The sequence below is a fragment of the Hyaena hyaena genome, unplaced genomic scaffold, assembly GCF_003009895.1.
Source record: "Hyaena hyaena isolate Hyena2069 unplaced genomic scaffold, ASM300989v1 scaffold_431, whole genome shotgun sequence".
Lineage (NCBI taxonomy): Eukaryota > Metazoa > Chordata > Mammalia > Carnivora > Hyaenidae > Hyaena > Hyaena hyaena.
The window spans coordinates 460,636-479,529 of NW_024081055.1; the positions used below are offsets into that span (position 1 = coordinate 460,636).

General features: G+C 37.6%; 1 protein-coding gene across 5 annotated transcripts in view; it reads right to left on the minus strand.

Annotated features, from left to right (window-relative positions):
- AP3S1 (adaptor related protein complex 3 subunit sigma 1) overlaps nucleotides 1–18,894 on the minus strand; it is an 87,022-nt gene that overhangs the window by 27,639 nt on the left and 40,489 nt on the right. For all 5 annotated transcript variants that reach the window (XR_005531806.1, XM_039252588.1, XM_039252587.1 and 2 more), the window contains exons 4-5: nucleotides 17,721–17,792; nucleotides 2,904–3,011 (exon numbers count right to left, since the gene is read on the minus strand). Coding sequence is in view for 4 of the 5 variants with exons in the window: in XM_039252588.1 (XP_039108519.1) it covers nucleotides 2,904–3,011; nucleotides 17,721–17,792 (180 nt within the window). In the remaining variant the exon portion in view is untranslated. The remainder of the gene's footprint in view (nucleotides 1–2,903; nucleotides 3,012–17,720; nucleotides 17,793–18,894) is intronic.

An 18,894-nucleotide genomic window follows, 5' to 3' on the forward strand; every position in this document is an offset into this window, starting at 1 on the left:
TTCCATTAGGCAGATTCCTGAGTGCCTCTGACACTTCCCTCCCCCCTCCCCCCCCAACCCACCAACCTCCCAGCTTAATCCCTCCTTTTCCCAGACCCCAGTGTTAGTAAACCATTTTTCTGTCAAATCAGGATCGATGAAAATACATTCGGAGCATAACCTTGTTTCTCCTGTCCGTAAAGATCTGGGTGATCTTGCTTCTACCTGTCTAGGTACTGGGAATAGAAGTGGCTCACTTTCATGTGACTGGAAACGTATTACCTTTAAGCCACAATAATAAACTCTTCCATTTCTGACAAAGTAGAGGCACCTAGATATACCCATGTTATACCTTAGGAGCTTTACCTTAAATACGCTTCACCTGATTTTTAAAAGATACATGTTACTCTAAGTATCACTTCAATTAATCTTAAAAATGATAACCAGGTCTTTTCATCAATCATGATATTCTGGGTTTTGATTCTTCCTTGGCAAGTGTTTACTTGCATTTTAACCAAAATTTAGTAAGAATCAGATGAATAAAGGCTTATGGTGTGTCCTCAAATAATTTTGGATGATTCTGTAGTCATTCATGTATTTGGAATATATGTCCAGTTAACAGTAACAGGGAAATGGAACCCATATGAAAACTTCTGACATTTCAATGTGTCTGGAATAAAGGTGGTAGTCTTCCAAACATACTTATGAAAACTACTGAAAAATTACACCAAGTAAACATTATTTTTCTTAAAATATGATCAGGACTAAATGGCCTCACTTGAACTCAAAATATCCAACTTTAAAAAATTAGCCAACATCACATATAGAGATACACTTGATAAAAAAAAAAAAAAGGTTGTGGTTTATTCCCAAATGTAAAGAAAAACTATCTGTAGCAGAGAACAGCAGACTGTGCAAGTTAAAAGATAATCAGTGGATGAAAAGTATCAGTACTTTTTTCACCAGTATTTAAAACCATTTTAAATAGAATTGGTTCTGTGAAAAGATTTTTTTTAAGTTATACTATTCTTGTAATGATTTCCATTGAAAATGTAAATTTTGTATTTTACTGCTTTTTACAGATAAGAAAAACTGCCTCATTAACAAAGCGGTACCGGACAATGAGAAAGCAAATATCCATTATACAATTATTATAGGTCCTTCATGACTTGTCAGTATTATAAATAGCCAACCAAGGACCAAAAAAAAAAAAAAAAAAAGGATACCATCCATGAAAAGAAGTTAAATACCTGGAATGTGAATATTCTAGACAAAAGGTCAATACATTTTTACAGATGATTACACAGAAGTCATGAATTACCACATTCCCATTCATTTTTGGCAGATTATTAATGGACTGTGTCACTGTCTCTTGGCATAAAACCTATATCCAAACATTTTTTGTAAAGCAAGTTTTAACAGATTATATAAATTTCAAGTTATCACTTAAGACTTTGTAGCTCAGAAGGTAAATCTCTTACTATACTAAATAATATAAGACAAACCAACTATACTCAATAATATTCTGAGCTCTTTTCCTTGTCCTAAAAGAAAACTTTATGTATTCATCTAGTTGGTTTTCCCTTTTCAAAAACCAGTATTTCAAAAACTGACTGTAGAACACATAAAATATAGAGAGTTATTTAAACGAATCGTAATTTTAAGCTCTTCACCATTAGAAGTCTCCTTCAGACAGTCACAGGGATGTCAAATTGAGACAGGGAGAAATCCAGGACTACTTGATTTTAAAAACAGAACACTGGAAAGTGTTTCGATACAAAGTTTCAACTATTTCTAATTCTCAGGTTCTGGGTTTATCCATCATCCTGTGTTTCACTCAATTTCAATGAGCATAGCATTATGTTAAACTGATCCTTTAAAGCGCCAACAAGATAATAACTCTTTAGAACTCACCTGTTGTAAATTAATGCTAGCATATTTTTAATACCTTGCTGCTCTCACAGTAATATTTACTTGAAATCAACCAAACACCTGAACTTGTACTAATAATTATAAACACAATTTGGTTTTCTAATCTGAGGCATGGCTATAAATATCAAAGGTAACAAATACAGTGCTGAATGAGATATCAAGACTATTCATCTTTCTAAACTTCCACTATTATAATAAGAAACCACCGAAATAGTGTGAATTTTAGTGGCTCAGCTCCAGTACCTGTTATTGATATTCAGTACTTGAGGAAAGAGTCACTAAAATTCTCAAGTAGGACTCTATACAGTACTAAAGTGGTGGTTGACCTCAAGCACTTAATCTAACAGCACAAAGTTAGGCATGTATAACTAACCAAATCTTTCTCTTCTAGAATGCAGTGAAAACCATGAATGCATGCATCAGCATATAAAATGTGTGCCTTAGCCAACTTGTCAGTGACCTCTGAGAAGGATCCAGAATTAAGTGATAAAGCAATGAACTTTTTTCAGTGTTCACTCAGGCTTGCTATGCACCAACTGTAACTGTAACTAATGGCATTCTCTATTCCTCATGAGAATGCCATTTCCTCTCCTCTCCTGTTCCGGAAATAGTTTTGTGGCACTAAATTTATATATCTTTAAAATATCAGGTCTGAGATTTCCTTGATAATTACTGACTTAGGTTTTGCAGAACAAATACTGATTTCATTATTTGAATATCTAATTTTTTTTTAAGCAGTAAGAATCTGGAACAGTGCTTATTACCCAAGGCAGTTACAACTGTGGCTAAAAAAGAATACACACTGTCAGGTGGATAATAGTCCCAGAACATTTAACATACTAAGATATGTATATTCCATTTTATAGAGACTGACGCAGCCTATCAGCTTCCTTAAAGGGTGATACTGAAGGACAAACAGTGAAAGCTACATGTCATGCATAATTTATGATCATGCTTACTTCTCCATTAACTAGAGCACTTGCCATTCTTACCTCAGATTTCTCCAGTTTATTTTGTGCATCAATTTGTGTAACAATCTCATTCATGTTGGTCTCCAACACCATTCCCCCCATCACCATTTCTGCAAGAATATTGTGAACCTAAAGGAAAAAATAATACACGTCCATAAAGAAAACTCACTACAAAAATGTTTTATGATTCCAGTAGTTTTTGCTTCAAAACTGCTGCGGCTATTTTATTTAAGTGTGAATTGTAAAAAAAAAAAAAAAAAAAAACAAAAACCAATAACAATAACTTGGGGGTGCCTGGGTGGCTCAGTCAGTTAAGCATCCAACTCTTGATTTGATTTAAAAAAAGAAAAGAAAATTGAGTAATATATATTTAACCAAAAGAAGTTTTTTAAAAAACTGAATTACTTTATAATACCTTTTATGTCCTCTGCCGCATACTTTGCATTAATTATTCTTACGATAATCCTCAGGGGTGTCTATACTGTTTTTACCTCTATTTTACAGATAAGATACCAGTTGTGTGTGTGTGAGAGGGCATGTGAAAGTTAACAAGTGGTAGAAATTAGACCAGTCTAATTTCAGAATCTCTATTTTCTTTTTTTTTTTAAGCTTATTTTTGAGAGAGAGAGAGAGAGAGGGAGGGTGAACAGAGGAGGGGCAGAGAGAAAGGGAGACACACAATCTGGAGCAGGCTCCAGGCTCTGAGCTGTCAGCACAGAGTCCCACACAGGGCTCGAACCCACGAACCATGAGATCATGACCTGAGCTGAAGTCAGATGCTAAACGACTCAGCCACCCAGGTGCCCCTATTTTATTCAATTTTCATTCTTTTATATAATAAGGCTGTACACAAATGTATTCATGACTTTAAAATCCTATCATTTACTAATTTTTCGTTTTGGAAAGATGGACACCTCATGTATAATTCTTGAAGAAAGAATTAGAGAAATCCCTCTCCCTAACAAACAAAACAAAACCAGAAACCACAACTGTTTTTAAAAACTGGGGCTAGGGGCGCCTGGGTGGCTTAGTCGGTTAAGCGTCCGACTTTCGCTTAGGTCATGATCTCGTGGTTTGTGGGTTCGAGCCCTGCGTCGGGCTCTGTGCTGACTGCCAGCTCGGAGCCTGGAGCCTATTTCGGAGTCTCTCTCCTCTCTCTCTCCTAGAAATAAATAAAAATAAAAAAATAAAAACTGGGGCTAAATTATCATAACTTCTAACTGATATCTCTTCTGCAACTAGATAGCATTTATGAAAACGATGTTTGGGTGTTGAACTTAACAATGTCTAATTTAATTCTCATATTAAACTTTGTTACAGTTAAGAGAACAAAGCAGCTTCCTGAAGACACATAAAAGTAAGATGTGGCAAACAAACAATTCACACCTAAGTCCAAGTGACCCAAGTCCAATTCCTTGCTTTCTTCTGTTAACAGTAATACATGAAATTGATACACCAAATTAATTTTTAGCCATAATCTATGAAGAGTCGATCAAAGGCCAAGAAGGTGATTGGGTGATAAAATATAATTACCTTACAATAACAGGTACTCTACAGAGGAAAACTGTTCAGAAAGAAAGGCCATGGCCAGCGAACGGATTCATTAAAACTTCTGTTTTAGCAGTGGAATTTCCCCTTCTTTTTATTTTAATTTTTTACAGTTTCTTATATGAGAGAGAGAGAGAGAGCACGAGAGCGCAAACAGGGGAAGGGCAGAGAGAGAGAGGGGAAAGAGAGATACCAAGTGGCTCCGCAGAGCCCAACACAGGGCTCACACTCACAAACCATGAGATCATGACCTGAGCCAAAATCCAAGAGTCATATGCTTAACAAACTGAGCCACCCAGACACCCCTCCTTCTTTGTAAAACAAATTCTCTTGAGAAAGCAGAATCTGTAGTGCTGATAAAAGTGTATCAACTCCGCTAACCTGACTTTGCTCAGGCCTTCTGGGGGGTTCACTCCTTCATACACTTACTCCTGCCTTTCCAGAAACATCTCAGAAACACAAGCAGATTAGTAGAAACTGAATTTCAGTATTATAGAAACATCTACCGAGTTTAGAGGTATTAAAATATGAGTAGTCTGCAAATGTGAGTCATACCCAAGAAACGCTAAGAATGTATGCTAATTTAATAAGGTTTAGGATGTAAATTTGTCCTCAAAGTAAAAATAACTCCTATGAAAGCAAATTCACAAATCCAGAGAAGATAAAAAATGTAAATGAGAGCCTATGAGCTAAATCCTTAAACACAAAGTCATTTATCAGAAATAAAATAAATGCCTAAAGAATGTATTCTTGATGAGGAGGTACTTTATGTATAAATCCCAGGAGATTAACCGTATGGGAATGAGAAGTATTAACTGGGAGGGGAGTCCAGTATTATCAAGGTTATGGTTTGCAAGTAAGGTATGGAGGGATTTTTAGAAGATGTCCAGTGACAGAAAACTTCCACGTTCCAGGGATTGGGAAGAACTCCTGGCAGAGTTAATAAAAGAAGATGATAAAAGTTTTGCTTTTAGCTTAGCTCAACCACATGTGGTTGACACAGTCCAGTATTTTGTTTTTTTAAATTTTACTTAAAATAGATTTAATGCAAAGAAAAGGGTAACAATATGCTTGAAACATAACTCAATCTACTGAATTGTTCTGATGTTCACCTACAATAAGTGTTCGATTGGTTTTTATCCCCTTTTCCTGAATATTTATAGGTATTTAAGGTTTTTAAAAATAGCAAATACCACATTAATGATGTATGTTTGCTTTTTTGTTTGGTTTTAACTGTATATCCCCTATCTACCCAACCACACAGCTTCTTATGGACATAAACCAGAACTTCTAGTTTCATTTTTATTTTTTTAGATCACAATAGAAGCAACTTGTTCTTTTGGATTTCTCTTTGACATCCACATTCTTGTTAAAAGTTTAAGCTCTACAGAAACTGAAGTATGAACAATAACAGTCTCCACCACCCTCTACCTCTGTGGGTCCCTCTATCCAAAGATAATCACAGTTAATCAAATCTTATACAAAGTTTCCTTTGCGTCCCTTCACTTTTACAAAAGACCTACGTTCATACCTGTTTTTGTTAACTGAAAGAAATCCAAAGAGAATTTTCACTTCTGTGAAACGGTACTGCTTCTGTGCTTTAAGCCCCTTTGGCTTATGCAGTGGTTTGTAGGAACACTCTACTTTCTGGATAGCAAGGGAAAACCTGTACACCCTTCTTGAAAACTTTTTATGCATATACTTTTGTGTGTGTAAATCTATGTCTAATTTACACAATCCTATAATATACATTATAGTAATGGTTCTGGAAGAGAATAAAGAAAGGACTTAAGAACGCAGCAGAGAACGTGAGTTAAGAAAATAATAAAAGATACTGGTGCCAGATACATGTACAAGAATGACCAATGCAACTTTGTTGGTAAGAGTAAAGAGACAAAAAAAAAAAAACACAAACACAAACAAAAACAAAAAACCCAAACTGTAAAATTGTAAATCTATACTATTTTTTCAAAAACTGTATTCAAATTCCAGTTAGTAAAATGTTAGTTTTAGGTGTATAATATAGTGATTCAGTGCTTCCAGACATCACCAGGTAGTCATCACAACAACTGTGCTCCTTAAGCCCCATGACTTATTTCACCCACCCCCATACCGCCTCCCCTCTGGTAACCATCAGTTTGTTCTCTTTAGTTAGGAGTCTGTTTCTTGGAATCTGTTAATTATAATACAATTAAGAATGAGAGACATCCACAGATTCCTCAGTAATATAGATTATTAAGTGAAAAAATGGATGGGACAGAAAATACCTATAATATGATCCCACTGAAGGATACAAGAAAATTATATATACACACCTACTTGGATATACCCAGAAAATGCCTGGGAAGACATGCAAATACTTTTTATCCATTTACCCACTGAAGGGCATCTTGGTTGCTCCCAAGTTTGGGCAATTATGAAGAAAGCTGCTGTACGCATCTGTGTTCAGGTTTTTATGTGGCCTTAAGTTTTCACCTCCTTTGGGTAAACACCGAGGAGCATGACTGCTGGATTGTGTGGTAGCAACATGTTCAGTTTCATCAGAAACCACCATGCTGCCTTCCAAAGTGGCTGTACCATTGTGCATTCCCACCAGCAAAAAATGAGAGTTCTTCATCACCACTAGGTGCTGTCGGTGTTCAGGACTTGGGCCATTCTAATAATAGGTGTATAGTAACACTCCACTGTTGTTTGAATTTCCTGCAAATCTTTTTATTTTTTTATTTTTATTTTTTGAATTTATTTTTGAGAGAGAGAGAGATAGAGACAGCATGAGCAAGGGAGGGTCAGAGAGAGTGTGACACACACAGAATCGAAAGCAGGCTCCAGGCTCTGAGCTAGCTCTCAGCACAGAGCCCGATGCGGGGCTCGAACCCATGAACCGTGAGATCATGACCTGAGCCGAAGTCAGACACTTAACCGACTGAGCCACTCAGGGGCCCCTAAAGGATAGTAGTTACCTAGAGAATGGAACTGGAGCACTGAAGAAGAATAGAGACTTGTTTATTGTTTATTTGTTTTGAAAACTTTTAGCATGTGCATATACTAAAACAAAACAAAACAAAAAGCTTACTAAAAATAAAAGAGTGACCATGTAGTAATTCAGAAGAGTAATATTAAAGACTATAGCCATGCATATATGTAGGTTAATTTAAGAGGTAGCCAAAAGGCATTGGATATTTGTGACAAGAGAACGCCACTTTTTCTACGCATTTAAATAGTAAAAATTCTATCTCACGTAAGTGTCAGTGTAGAACTTGGAGACTTTTGCTTAAAACTACTTTAACTTATTTAATATTAAATGGTCTCTGGGGGCACCTGGGCGGCTCAGTCGGTTAAGCATCCAACTTTAGCTCAGGTCATGATCTCACAGTTCATGAGTTCAAGTCCCATATCGGGCTCTCTGCTGTCAGTGCAGAGGCCACTTCAGATCCTCTGTTCCTTCTCCCTGCGTCCCTCCCCAACTCATGCTTTCTCAAAAATAAATACTTAAAAATAAGTAAATGGTCTCTATATTATTCTATTATTTATAGCATATAAGGTACATTGTGGGTATCTAATAAACACTATACACAAATTTTCTTCAAAATTATTTATCTCAATTATCCATGTGTTTTTCTTTGGCAATTTTCACCACTCCATCAGTAAACCATGTTTATTAAATATTTTTTAATTGTTTTTTAAATTTATTTTTTGAGACAGAGAGAAACAGAGCATGAATGGTGGAGGGGCAGAGACAGAGGGAGACACAGCATCTGAAACAGGCTCCAGGCTCTGAGCTGCCAGCACAGAACCCAATGCGGGGCTTAAACCCACGAACCGTGAGACCTGAGCCAAAGTCGGACACTGAACCGACTGAGCCACCCAGGCACCCCTAAATATTTTTTTAAGTGCTGATTCAAATCCCAGTTAGTTAACATACAGGGTAATATTAGTTTCAGGTGTACAAGTTAGCGACTCAGCACTTCCGTCCATCATCCGGTGCTCATCATGCGCTTAATACTTGTGTAAAGAGCTTATGGACAGCAGCATCCTGGTTTGAGTAAAGGGCATGCATTCACGGGAGAGTAAAATGAAGATTAAATCAAACACATTTCACTTGCAACAGTTACAAGCCCTCCACCAGATGGAACGCAGCATATAAAAAAGATGTTGGAAGGAAAGGAGGTCCAATTATACAGATTCCCTTCTACAGATTGTCACTTGTTTGCAGAGCATCAAAGTTATTCTGCTGTAACTTCTGTTAGAACTGAAGTCCTCTGCACCAAGTAGCTTTCACTTTGCACTAATACATGATGATAGGGGTAGTCAAGTGAAATAGGGCAGATCGTTCTGTTTAGTTCTTCATCTAAGAATAAAGCTGATATGTATGTACCGACAGGGAGGATCTAAAGACACATGAAGGCACAGAACACTGTAAAATACAAACAATCCTGATCACTCACTAGACCGAGAGAACTATGCCTAGCTTTGAAATTAGATACAAAAAAAAAGTCTGGAAGCCTACCTAGCCCAACTAGGAAGAGAAATGACTGTAGGGAAACAGCGTGCAAGAGGCTGAGTGGATGTAAGGAGGGAGACAAGGTAAGAAGAACGTTAATGTTTAAGCATTAGTCTTCAGTACTGTTGGACTTCTTTGTTTCTAAAGAAAAAGAATGATTCATGTAATTTTAAAATAAGAAAACATTTTACTATGGATAACACTGTAATGTTCTTTAATGGTTTTGTGTCTGTCAGAGACAGAGAGGCACTCCCTCTCCTCGAAAACAACAAACTAGAGGAAGGGCGGGATAAGGGCGTGTTCTTCATAACGCCCTGCAGAGGGTTAAGGGTGCAATAATTTGTTTTTAAATGTGTTTTGCAAGGAACACTTCCTCCTTCTCTTACTTGCAGCAAAGGGAACGGAACAGCAGTTTTAAAATTAAGGGTGGAGGGAAAATAAAGCAGAGTTACTGGTCTACTCTAAGATATGACTTTTTAATTATTATGACAGAATAGCCCATTATGATGAAATGATCGACTATTTTAAATTATGTTAGAAAATTCCACCTTATGTACTTCTGTGGGTCATGCTGTTGTTACTGATTTGATAATATAACTTTAATACATATATTTGCCAACAAAAATATTAAACAATATACCAAAAGTGATCTATTAACACAATAGTACTTGCAATTCTAACTGTTGTAAATAGATCGCTCTTCATATTTTGGTATTTCTTCAAATCTCAGCTACAACTGATTATTTAAAGACCATTATTTTACATACTGCTGAAAAGGAAAAACACTGCCAATTAAATTATGACAAGGTATAGAATATAACATGCATCCCAATCTCAAAACCATTAAAATGTGAGAGAAATCTGCAATTTTAGAGTCAGTAAAATGATATTTTCCCATTTTAGTCCCACAAATTGATAAAATAAAGCTACAATGAAAATAAAAGTACAGTTGCTAGATAAAATAAAAGCTACAGTGAAAAATTTTAAGTAAAAAGATTAATGTTTTGGGGGTTTACTGGTGTACTGCCAACATTTAAAAAAAGCTTAATTCTGGATGTATTTTGAAAGTAAATGCATTAAGATTTCCTGACTAATTAGATCTAGGATACGGGAAAAAGTGTCATTAGAGGTGATTCCAAGAAAAAAAAAAGTGTAGCTTCAGAGATACATCCTCTCAAAATGGATTTCTCACAATTTAATTAAATCTAAAAATATGCTTTAAGCTTTTATTTATTTTGAGAGAGAGGGAGGGGGAGAGCGCCAGTGGGGGAGGGGCAGAGAAAGAAAATCCCAAGCAGGCTCCGTGCTGTCAGCGCAGAGCCCTATGTGGCGTTGGACCCCATGACTGGGAGATCATGACCTGAGCCCAAGTCAAGAACTGGATGCTCAGCCGACTGAGTCACTCAGGCACCCAATCTAAAAGTATTTTTAGGGGTGCCTGGGTGGCTCAGTCGGTTAAGCATCCGACTTCGGCTCAGGTCATGATCTCTCTGTGAGTTTGAGCTCCGTGTCAGGCTCTGTGCTGACAGCTCGGAGTCTGGAGCCTGCTTTGGATTCTGTGTCTCCCTCTCTCTCTCTGCCCCTCCCCTGCTCTGTCTCTGTCTCTCTCAAAAATAAACATTAAAAATATAAATAAAAATAGAAGTACTCTTAAATTTTGCTATAATTATTCTCCAACAGGCTATCTGACATAACAAAGTGTTATACAAATCAAAACTTAACAGTTGAAAATGTGATTAACTTAAGAAAGTATTTGCTGGGGTGCCCAGAGGGCTCAGTAGGGTGAGTGTCCAACTCTTGATTTCAGCTCAGATCATGGTCTTAAGGTCCTGAGACTGAGCACCGCATCAGGCTCTAGGTGCTGAGTGCTGGGCCTGCCTGGTATTGTCTCTCTCCCCCTCTTTCTACGCCTCCCCTGCTCACATGCATATTTTCCCTCTCACACACAATTTGTTTAAAAAATAAAGTATTTGCTAAGGAAATAATCAGTTTTATAGTCCTCTGGTTAATATTATCTTGAGATGGAGTCAGTTAAGCAGGTTCTGCTGCTAAAGAGTACTATCCTCCCCAAACTACTGATGTCTTTCATACTATATTATCATAATGACATATCACTGTAATGTATCAACCTAACATATATCATGTTATGAAAGAAAGGTCTAAAGTATCACAATTTGAAAAATAATTCGGAAAGTAATTAGGAGTATATTTTGTTGGCCTATCAAAATTTTGGTACAATTTTCAAGACAAAAGTAGAAATGAAAGGTATCTAACATATTAATAATAATGAAGTCAACAATTAACAAATGGAAAGTAACAAGGATATAGTAATTCAAAGTAACAGATAAGAGTAGACCTATTTTGGTACACGATGCATTTTATACCAACACTGAATACGAATATTTCAAAATCTGAAAATTCAAAATATTCAAGTTTGATTGAAAAGCTGGAAAGCTGTTCCATTTTCTATTCTATATTCCTGGCTGAATATCAAGAAATCCTTTTTAAATGCTGCTTATTATAAAAGTCAGAGCTGCTCACTGAGATCTTAAACTATTCCAACCCCCTGCTCCCCTTTCTTGGCTTATGTTTTATTGGCAACTTGTATTTTAATGCTACAAATTCTTTTCATATTAATTCCACAAGTACTTTAACAGTCAATGTTCTTTTATCCCTCACCCACACATTTACAACTTTCTTTGTTCTTCTTCCTTCTGTAACTCACTCCTTCTGATATCTCACACTTCCTTCTGTGTCAAGTACCTTCTTTTAGAATTTCTTTTGGGAAAGGCTTGCTGAAGCAAATTCCCTCATTAGTTTTCTTTGACAAAGTCTTGATTTTATTTTCTCGTAAGGTATTTTCGCCAACTTCAGAATTACAGTTGGGCAGCTCGTTTGTCAATATACTGTCTTGTGACTTCCGTGGCTGCTGTTGAGAAATCATTTCCCAATTTAGCTGCTGACTCTGTAAAGGCAATATTTATTTCTGGATGATTTTAAGAGCTCTTTCTCTGCTCTTCAATTGTACTATCATTAGTCCAACTGTAGATTTACTTTTATTTATTCTGTTTGTGATTCTTTAACCTGTGGATTAGTATTTTTCCTTCTTTGTGGCAAATTCCCGTAATTTCAGATATTAGGAAATAAAAATTTATTCTTCTGAAACTGAGAATAAATGTTCATTAGGCCTTTCTTGCTCTATCCTCCCTGACCTGTAAACTGTCTTCCGTATTTTTACTCTTTGTTTTTTACGCTGCATCATGGAAGTGTTCTATTTTTCCATTTGCTCAGATATGTATAATCTATCTTTATATTCCCATCCACTGAAATTTTTAATTTCGACAGTTTTTACCTCTTCTAGAAATTCTATGGAGTTGTTTTTCAAATCACCTAGCCTGTTTTTTCTAATATTTTATTCACTGTAAATTTTATTAGGACAACTTGCTAGTTGATGGGATAGGGGCTGGTGCGTCTGGGGCCAAGCCTTTGGCTGGTGCTGGCAGGGAAGAGTGGAGACTGGCATGTCTGGAGTTTAGCTTTCCAACGGTCCGGCCAGGAATTTGATTACAGAAAGGAAGAACTGAGCAAATAAGTAAATGCATCATGAATAATGGGAACACTAAGAATGAGAATAATCAGCATAATCATTCACTGTCAGAGTAGCAAATTGAAAATACAGAAAAGGAAAAGGCTAGAATAAATTCTGTAGCGTTGCACTAGACTCTGAGGTATTAAGAACTCAATGATGTTTGATATATATAAATATTTAGACACAGGTTAGGGTGCATGTGTGCACACGCACACATACCTACATCTATTTCCCAGCTTGGATCAGAGAACCAGGAGTTACGTGGTGCCAAGAAGGTCATTTCTAAACATCACCGTCTGCTAAAAGGAACCAAGGTTCCTTGAAGAAACAGGTGACTCAAGGGTGGGTCAGAAAACATGCAAGATGCTCTGTCAGTAGAAAAGGCCTAGAAACAATGACCAGCCTCATAATTACGAGCACCTCCAGACTGTGGTTTCCATGTCCCAGTAAAAGGAATCAGGGCTCCTTGATGGAATGGCTGACAATATATCTAGAGGAGTAAATGAACAAAGCGAGTCTGTAACACCTAGTTGTACCAGAACACAAAACCGCTATCGAAGTCCACGGAGGGGAAGGGAAGAAAGGGCAAAAGGACTCAGACGGCCTGAAGGGGCTCCCATGGGCCAAAGATCTGGCAATCTGAGCATCCAGAAGAGTAATATCTTCAGTGGATTAAAACAAACCAATATGTCTAATTCCTATGTTACAGGGTACTTTAATTAATAATAATAATAATAATTTTTGGTGGGTATTAGGGAACTGAACTGTTATGAAAACCAGTCAATAGAGGGGAATAATTTAGAATTTGCACTGCCTTTCCTACATAAACTGTATCTTCTAAACCCATCATCTGTCTTTTAATTCATTTAGCTCACACTTAGTGTGCTGAATATCTATTTTAAGTTTTTCATTTAAGTTACTTTCATTTTTCATCACAAAGTGGGTTGATTTGATCAAATTTTATTCATATTCTTTCCCTCCTCTTTTAAACCAGAGCATCTCCTGCTTATAATAATGATTATGATTTCTTTCCATGCTCTCTTAAATAAATATGAATTTACTATTACTTAATAAAACCTTTCTATGTGAGTGAGAAACGGTTTCAGATCAGAATGTCTTGGTGTATGTGTGGATGTTTCCACACCCAAACCAACACTGGGCCAGGGGTAGGGGAGGCTGTCCCTCTGCCTCAGGGTGACTACGATGTCAGTTCATGTGACTGATACAGATATAAGTACGTAAAGATCCATAATAAGGTACAATAAAGATACAGCCCAGGAAAAAGACACTGGCTTAGGGGCCGGGCAGTGGGCCACAGGGAAAGTGGTATGAGGCTAGGAAATGAGTGATCCATGTGTGTAGTAGCAAACATTTGGTAAAACTACCACCGGTGATACTCTGAAAAGCAGATAAAACTGCCCGTGAAAGCTCTTCTCTGTGACAGGAGACTGACAACGCACCAGACAGTGGCAGCTTTGTTACTGTGGGTCCCAGAATGAAGGTACAGGGAACGTGACAAACATACTACATGGATGAGAAATATTCGGTATTTCTTAAACTATAGCAAACAACAGCCCATCCTGATTGAAAACAGAAGGGGTGATCTTTACAAATTCCTCCGTTCATCTAATCAGTTGCGGTCCAAAAGCAGCCTGAGGGCTCTGGGCAAAATTCTGTACCTGCCCCTAAGAAGAAATGAGCTGAGCTGGTGAGGAGATCCCTGACTGGGGAAGGTCCGGGCAGCTCTTAGGAACTGAAAACAATCCTACTTTCGTAGAAGGGCTTAAAACAAGACTAGCATTGTTTTAGAGAAGGGAGAGATAGGAAAGGTCCTGCTATCCTGGAGCTTTTATCTCACTGCACCAAAAAAAAATTAAAACAAGAGCTTTGCCCAGAAAGAAGAGATCTAGTTAATTTTGGCAGGTTCAAAAATAGTGATACACTGTTGTGTGAAAGGAACAGGCTACACACACTATATACTGTAGGATTCCATTTTTGTTGGTCTTAAAGATGTATTTGAGTCTGTCTTATTTGTACCAAAAAAATGTAGAAATACAACACTCTAAAATGTTAACTCTAGTGTTCATTAAGCAATTAGAGTGAGGTGGTTCTAATATCTAACAGCCTAAGAAAGCAAACTAAAACCTAAGCCTGTAAATGTCAAGGTTAAGGAATCAAAACCTAAAGAGAACCAATCACAGCCAGCCTGACTTTCTCATATAATACAGCTTCTGGAGTTCTAAGCAGTCAGATAAGTCGCTGGCTTTGCTTCGGGCTCCTCTCCCCTGGCTCCTGCTGGTGGAGTACTCCTAAACACTCCTGGTTTGACATTGCCCAATTTGAATCAGTTTTGTTCAAATAAGCTGATTAAACTCTTAATATGCCTCAGTTTTTCTTTTAACATTAGACAGCCTCTGGAATTGAAATGGCTTCTATTTATTTTCCACCTATCTGTATTTTCTGATTTTTCTTAAATGAATATATATCAATGTAAATTAGAAGTTTTCAGGGGCATCTGGGTGACAGTGGGTTAAGCATCCAACTTGGGCTCAGGTCATGATCTCAAGGTTCATGGGTTCGAGCCCTGCATTGGGCTCTGTGCTGAGAGCTAGCTCAGAGCCTGGAGCCTGCTTTGGATTCTGTGTCTCCCTCTCTCTCTCTCTGTCCCTCTGCCCACTCACACTCTGTCTCTCAAAAATAAATAAACATTAAAAAAGAAAGAAATTTGAAAAACACTGTGTGCTATGTATGGAATCTGTAGATAAGTGGAACTTAATTTCCCTATTACGGCGGATATTTTATATTCTCTAGCAGAAATGTGAGAACTTTACTCTTACTACAATGTTTTTAAGGGATGCCTCAATTTTCTTAAGAAATTGCTAGTTGTAATAGCTAAAACATGGAAAGAGCCTAAGTGTCCATCAACGGACAAATGGATCAAGAAGATGTGGTTTATCTATACCATGGAATACTACATGGCAATGAGAAACAATGAAATCTGGCCATGTGTAGCAACATGGATGGACCTTGAGGGTGTTATGCTGAGCCAAATAAGTCAGGCAGAGAAGGACAAATACCATATGTTTGCACGTATAGGAGGATTAGGAGGAACTTAACTGAGGACCATGGGGGAGAAGAAGGGGGGGAATGGTGGGGGAAAGGGAGAGAGGCAAACCATGAGAGACTCTTGAATGCTGACATAAACTGAGGACTGATGGATGTGGGGGGGAGGAGGGATGGGCATGGAGGAGGGCACTTGTGGGGATGAGCACTGAGTGTTATGTGGAAACTAATTTGACAATAAACTATTTGTAAAAAAAAAAATAAAAACAAAATAAAACAAACAAAAAAAAAGAAAAATACTGAAACATTAAAAAATAAAGAAATTGCTAGTTGTATTACATAAACTAATAATTTTGAACAGTCTTTTGAAGCATTTTAATCACGTACCAAAACAATTCTGAATACTGCAAACCCTAATGCCTAAAAATAACAGAAGTCTTTGTAAGTGTGAAAAAGCGTAAGATACGGTAATTAGAGAAAAGCTAAAAATACACTCTTAAAAATATCAAGTTTAAGTTCTCTGTCCAAAATAAAGTCATTTAGTAAATGAGAAATATGACCTAGAGGATTGGTTAATAATAAAAGTATTCTTTGATGATTCAAACATAATAAAATGCATTCGTTTCTTTGTGCTGTATCTTGAATGTGGTAGCAGTCATATAACTATATACATCTTCCAGGATTAATACTCTATCTGCTTAAAACTGCTGAATTTTGGGGGCACCTGGGTGGCTCAGTTGGTTGAGTGTCAGACTTCGGCTCAGGTCACAGTCTTGCAGTTTGTGGGTTTGAGCCCCGGGTCAGGCTGTGTCTCCCTCTCTCTCTGCCCCTCCCCAAGCTTGTACTCATTCTCTCTCTCTCAAAAATAAATAGAACTTAAAAAAAAATTTTTTTTAATGCTGAATTTTGGTGTGTGTGAATTACACCTCAATAGTGTTGATTTTTAAAAATCACCTTTTCTGCTAAATTTTTCAGCGTATTATTTCAGACTATTTTATTCAATGGCTTTATTACTCAAAACAATTTGTTACAGACACCTACGCGGCTCAGTCAGTGAAGCATCTGACTTCAGCTCAGGTCATGATCTCATGGTTTGTGAGTTCAAGCTCCACATTGGGCTCCGGGCTGACAGCTCGGAGCCTGGAGCCTGCTTTGGATTCTGTGTCTCCCTCTCTCTCTGCCCGTCCCCCGCTCAGGCTCTGAATCTCAAAAACAAACCACTAAAAAAACAAAAACAAAAAAACTTGTTACGATATATAAGCTTAAAACAGAAAAAAACCTGCATATGGTAAAAGTGGACTGTCTTTTGCTGAAATCCCCCATCACCAGCACCAGGTAATACTGGCTATGAGCTTCAGGGATCCTTCCCTCCTCTCACCTCCAGCTTTCAGCAGACCATCACGTCTTGTCAACTCACCTTCCCGCACGCCTACTGTACTGTCTTACAGCTCTGCTTTCTGGGACTCCTCAAATAGATTCCTAATGGATTTCTCTGCCTTTAATCTCTCACCTACCAATCCAATCTTCGTAATGTAGAAAAAAATGATCTTGCCAAAAAAAAAAAACCCAAAAAAAAACAAAACAAAAAAACCAATGTACAAAGCAACAATAAAGGCCAATACAACATTTTTCGATTAAAAATATGAAAGTGCTTCAGAACAAAGTCCAAAATCCATGGCAGTAAAGACACTTAAATCAGGCCTCCCAATCAATACCAATTCCCCCCAACACACCAAAAGCCTCTATTTTCTATCTCTGCCTCTAGAGCCGTCCTCTCCAATTCTGTCCGTGAAATACCTACTAATCCTTAGACACCCAATTCAATGTGATCTCCTCCACGTACATCCTCCTGGGCAGAGGCAGGAGGGACAGCTGTGTTCCTGTAACACTCAACATGTTGCTACCTAATTAACACCACTGTCTCCTCCTCCAGATGTGGATTCGTCCAGGCAGGGTCTGAATCTCCTCCACCAAGCTCAGTGGCTGGCTCACAGTAAACGTAATTTATTCATTATACTAAACACATCAAGGAACAAAAATAGTATTATTCACTAAATCCATTTCTACTTTGACAAATACAAATTAACATTTTTCTCAGATACAGCGCTTAGAAGATTTAACAATACAGAAAGAGTACCTTGTCTACGTGGAAAATTAAATCCAGTTCACAGACGTTTTCAAAACACTTGTCTAACGTTTCCACAAATACCTGAAGCAAAAGAAAAGAAGAAAGGTTAAAAGCTCTTGAGAACCGCATAAATTCATTCAAACCGATCATCTACAAAGGAGACAATTCTTCACTGTGAACTAACACTTTTCTAAACTCCGCTATCACATTTGTTTTAAATTAAATATTACATTAAGTGCAACAGGAACAGTTTTAGACTATCGCTCATGATAACTACATTGCAATACATGGACATACAAAACAAAACAAACTTTGCTGAAGATAACTAAGAACTAGAAATTCTTAGCACCATTACTTTAAACAGCACTGAAAAAATAATCAAATCAGGCTCCCTATCTTCAGTGAGGAAAAAAAGAAAGCTTATTGGAAATATTTATCATGACAGATAGACACAGTCCAAGTATCTACCACATTTAATGCAGTCAGAGTTTGTAATAAGCAATTCAGTATAAAAGATAGCTCGAAATTATTTATGGCAAGAGCAAAGACTTTGGAATCAGACTTAACCTGAGTTCAAACTCTGTTTTGAACACTGTGTAGGAGCCTGTGTGGGAAAGGGTTATTAACACAGCAGACCTGTGATGCTCAAAACCTACACGTTCCCCATAATGGGCTGCTGACCAGACTAGCCCTTGACCTGCTCCTGGGAGCAGAGCGCTGAGCCCTGAAAGTTCTGGTAAGCATGTTCTGGCATGCCTGAGTCCTCGGGCTGCACTGTGTGCCAGTCTGAACAAATAGTCTATGCTAACAAGGTGATTTATGATGAACACCTCTTCATCTCTGAGGTTCTAGAGCTTAAGTAGGCAAGCTATACGCCTATGTGACTGACCCCCACCAAAAATCCTGACACATAGGCCAGGAGTGACCATCCCTGATTGTGAACACACTGCACATACCACTGCTGGGGAATTAAAATCTATCTCCCGGGACTCTAGTGGGAAGGGACACCGAAGCTTGCACCTGGTTTTCTCCAGACACCTCCTCAATGTGCTTTTGATCTTTCCTATTTCGTACCACTGTAATAAACTCTAACCATGAGCACAGCAGCCTCGGTGTCATGTGAATTCCTAGCAAATCAAGGAGATGGTCTTGAAGACCTCTGACACAAACTTCCAAAACTTAA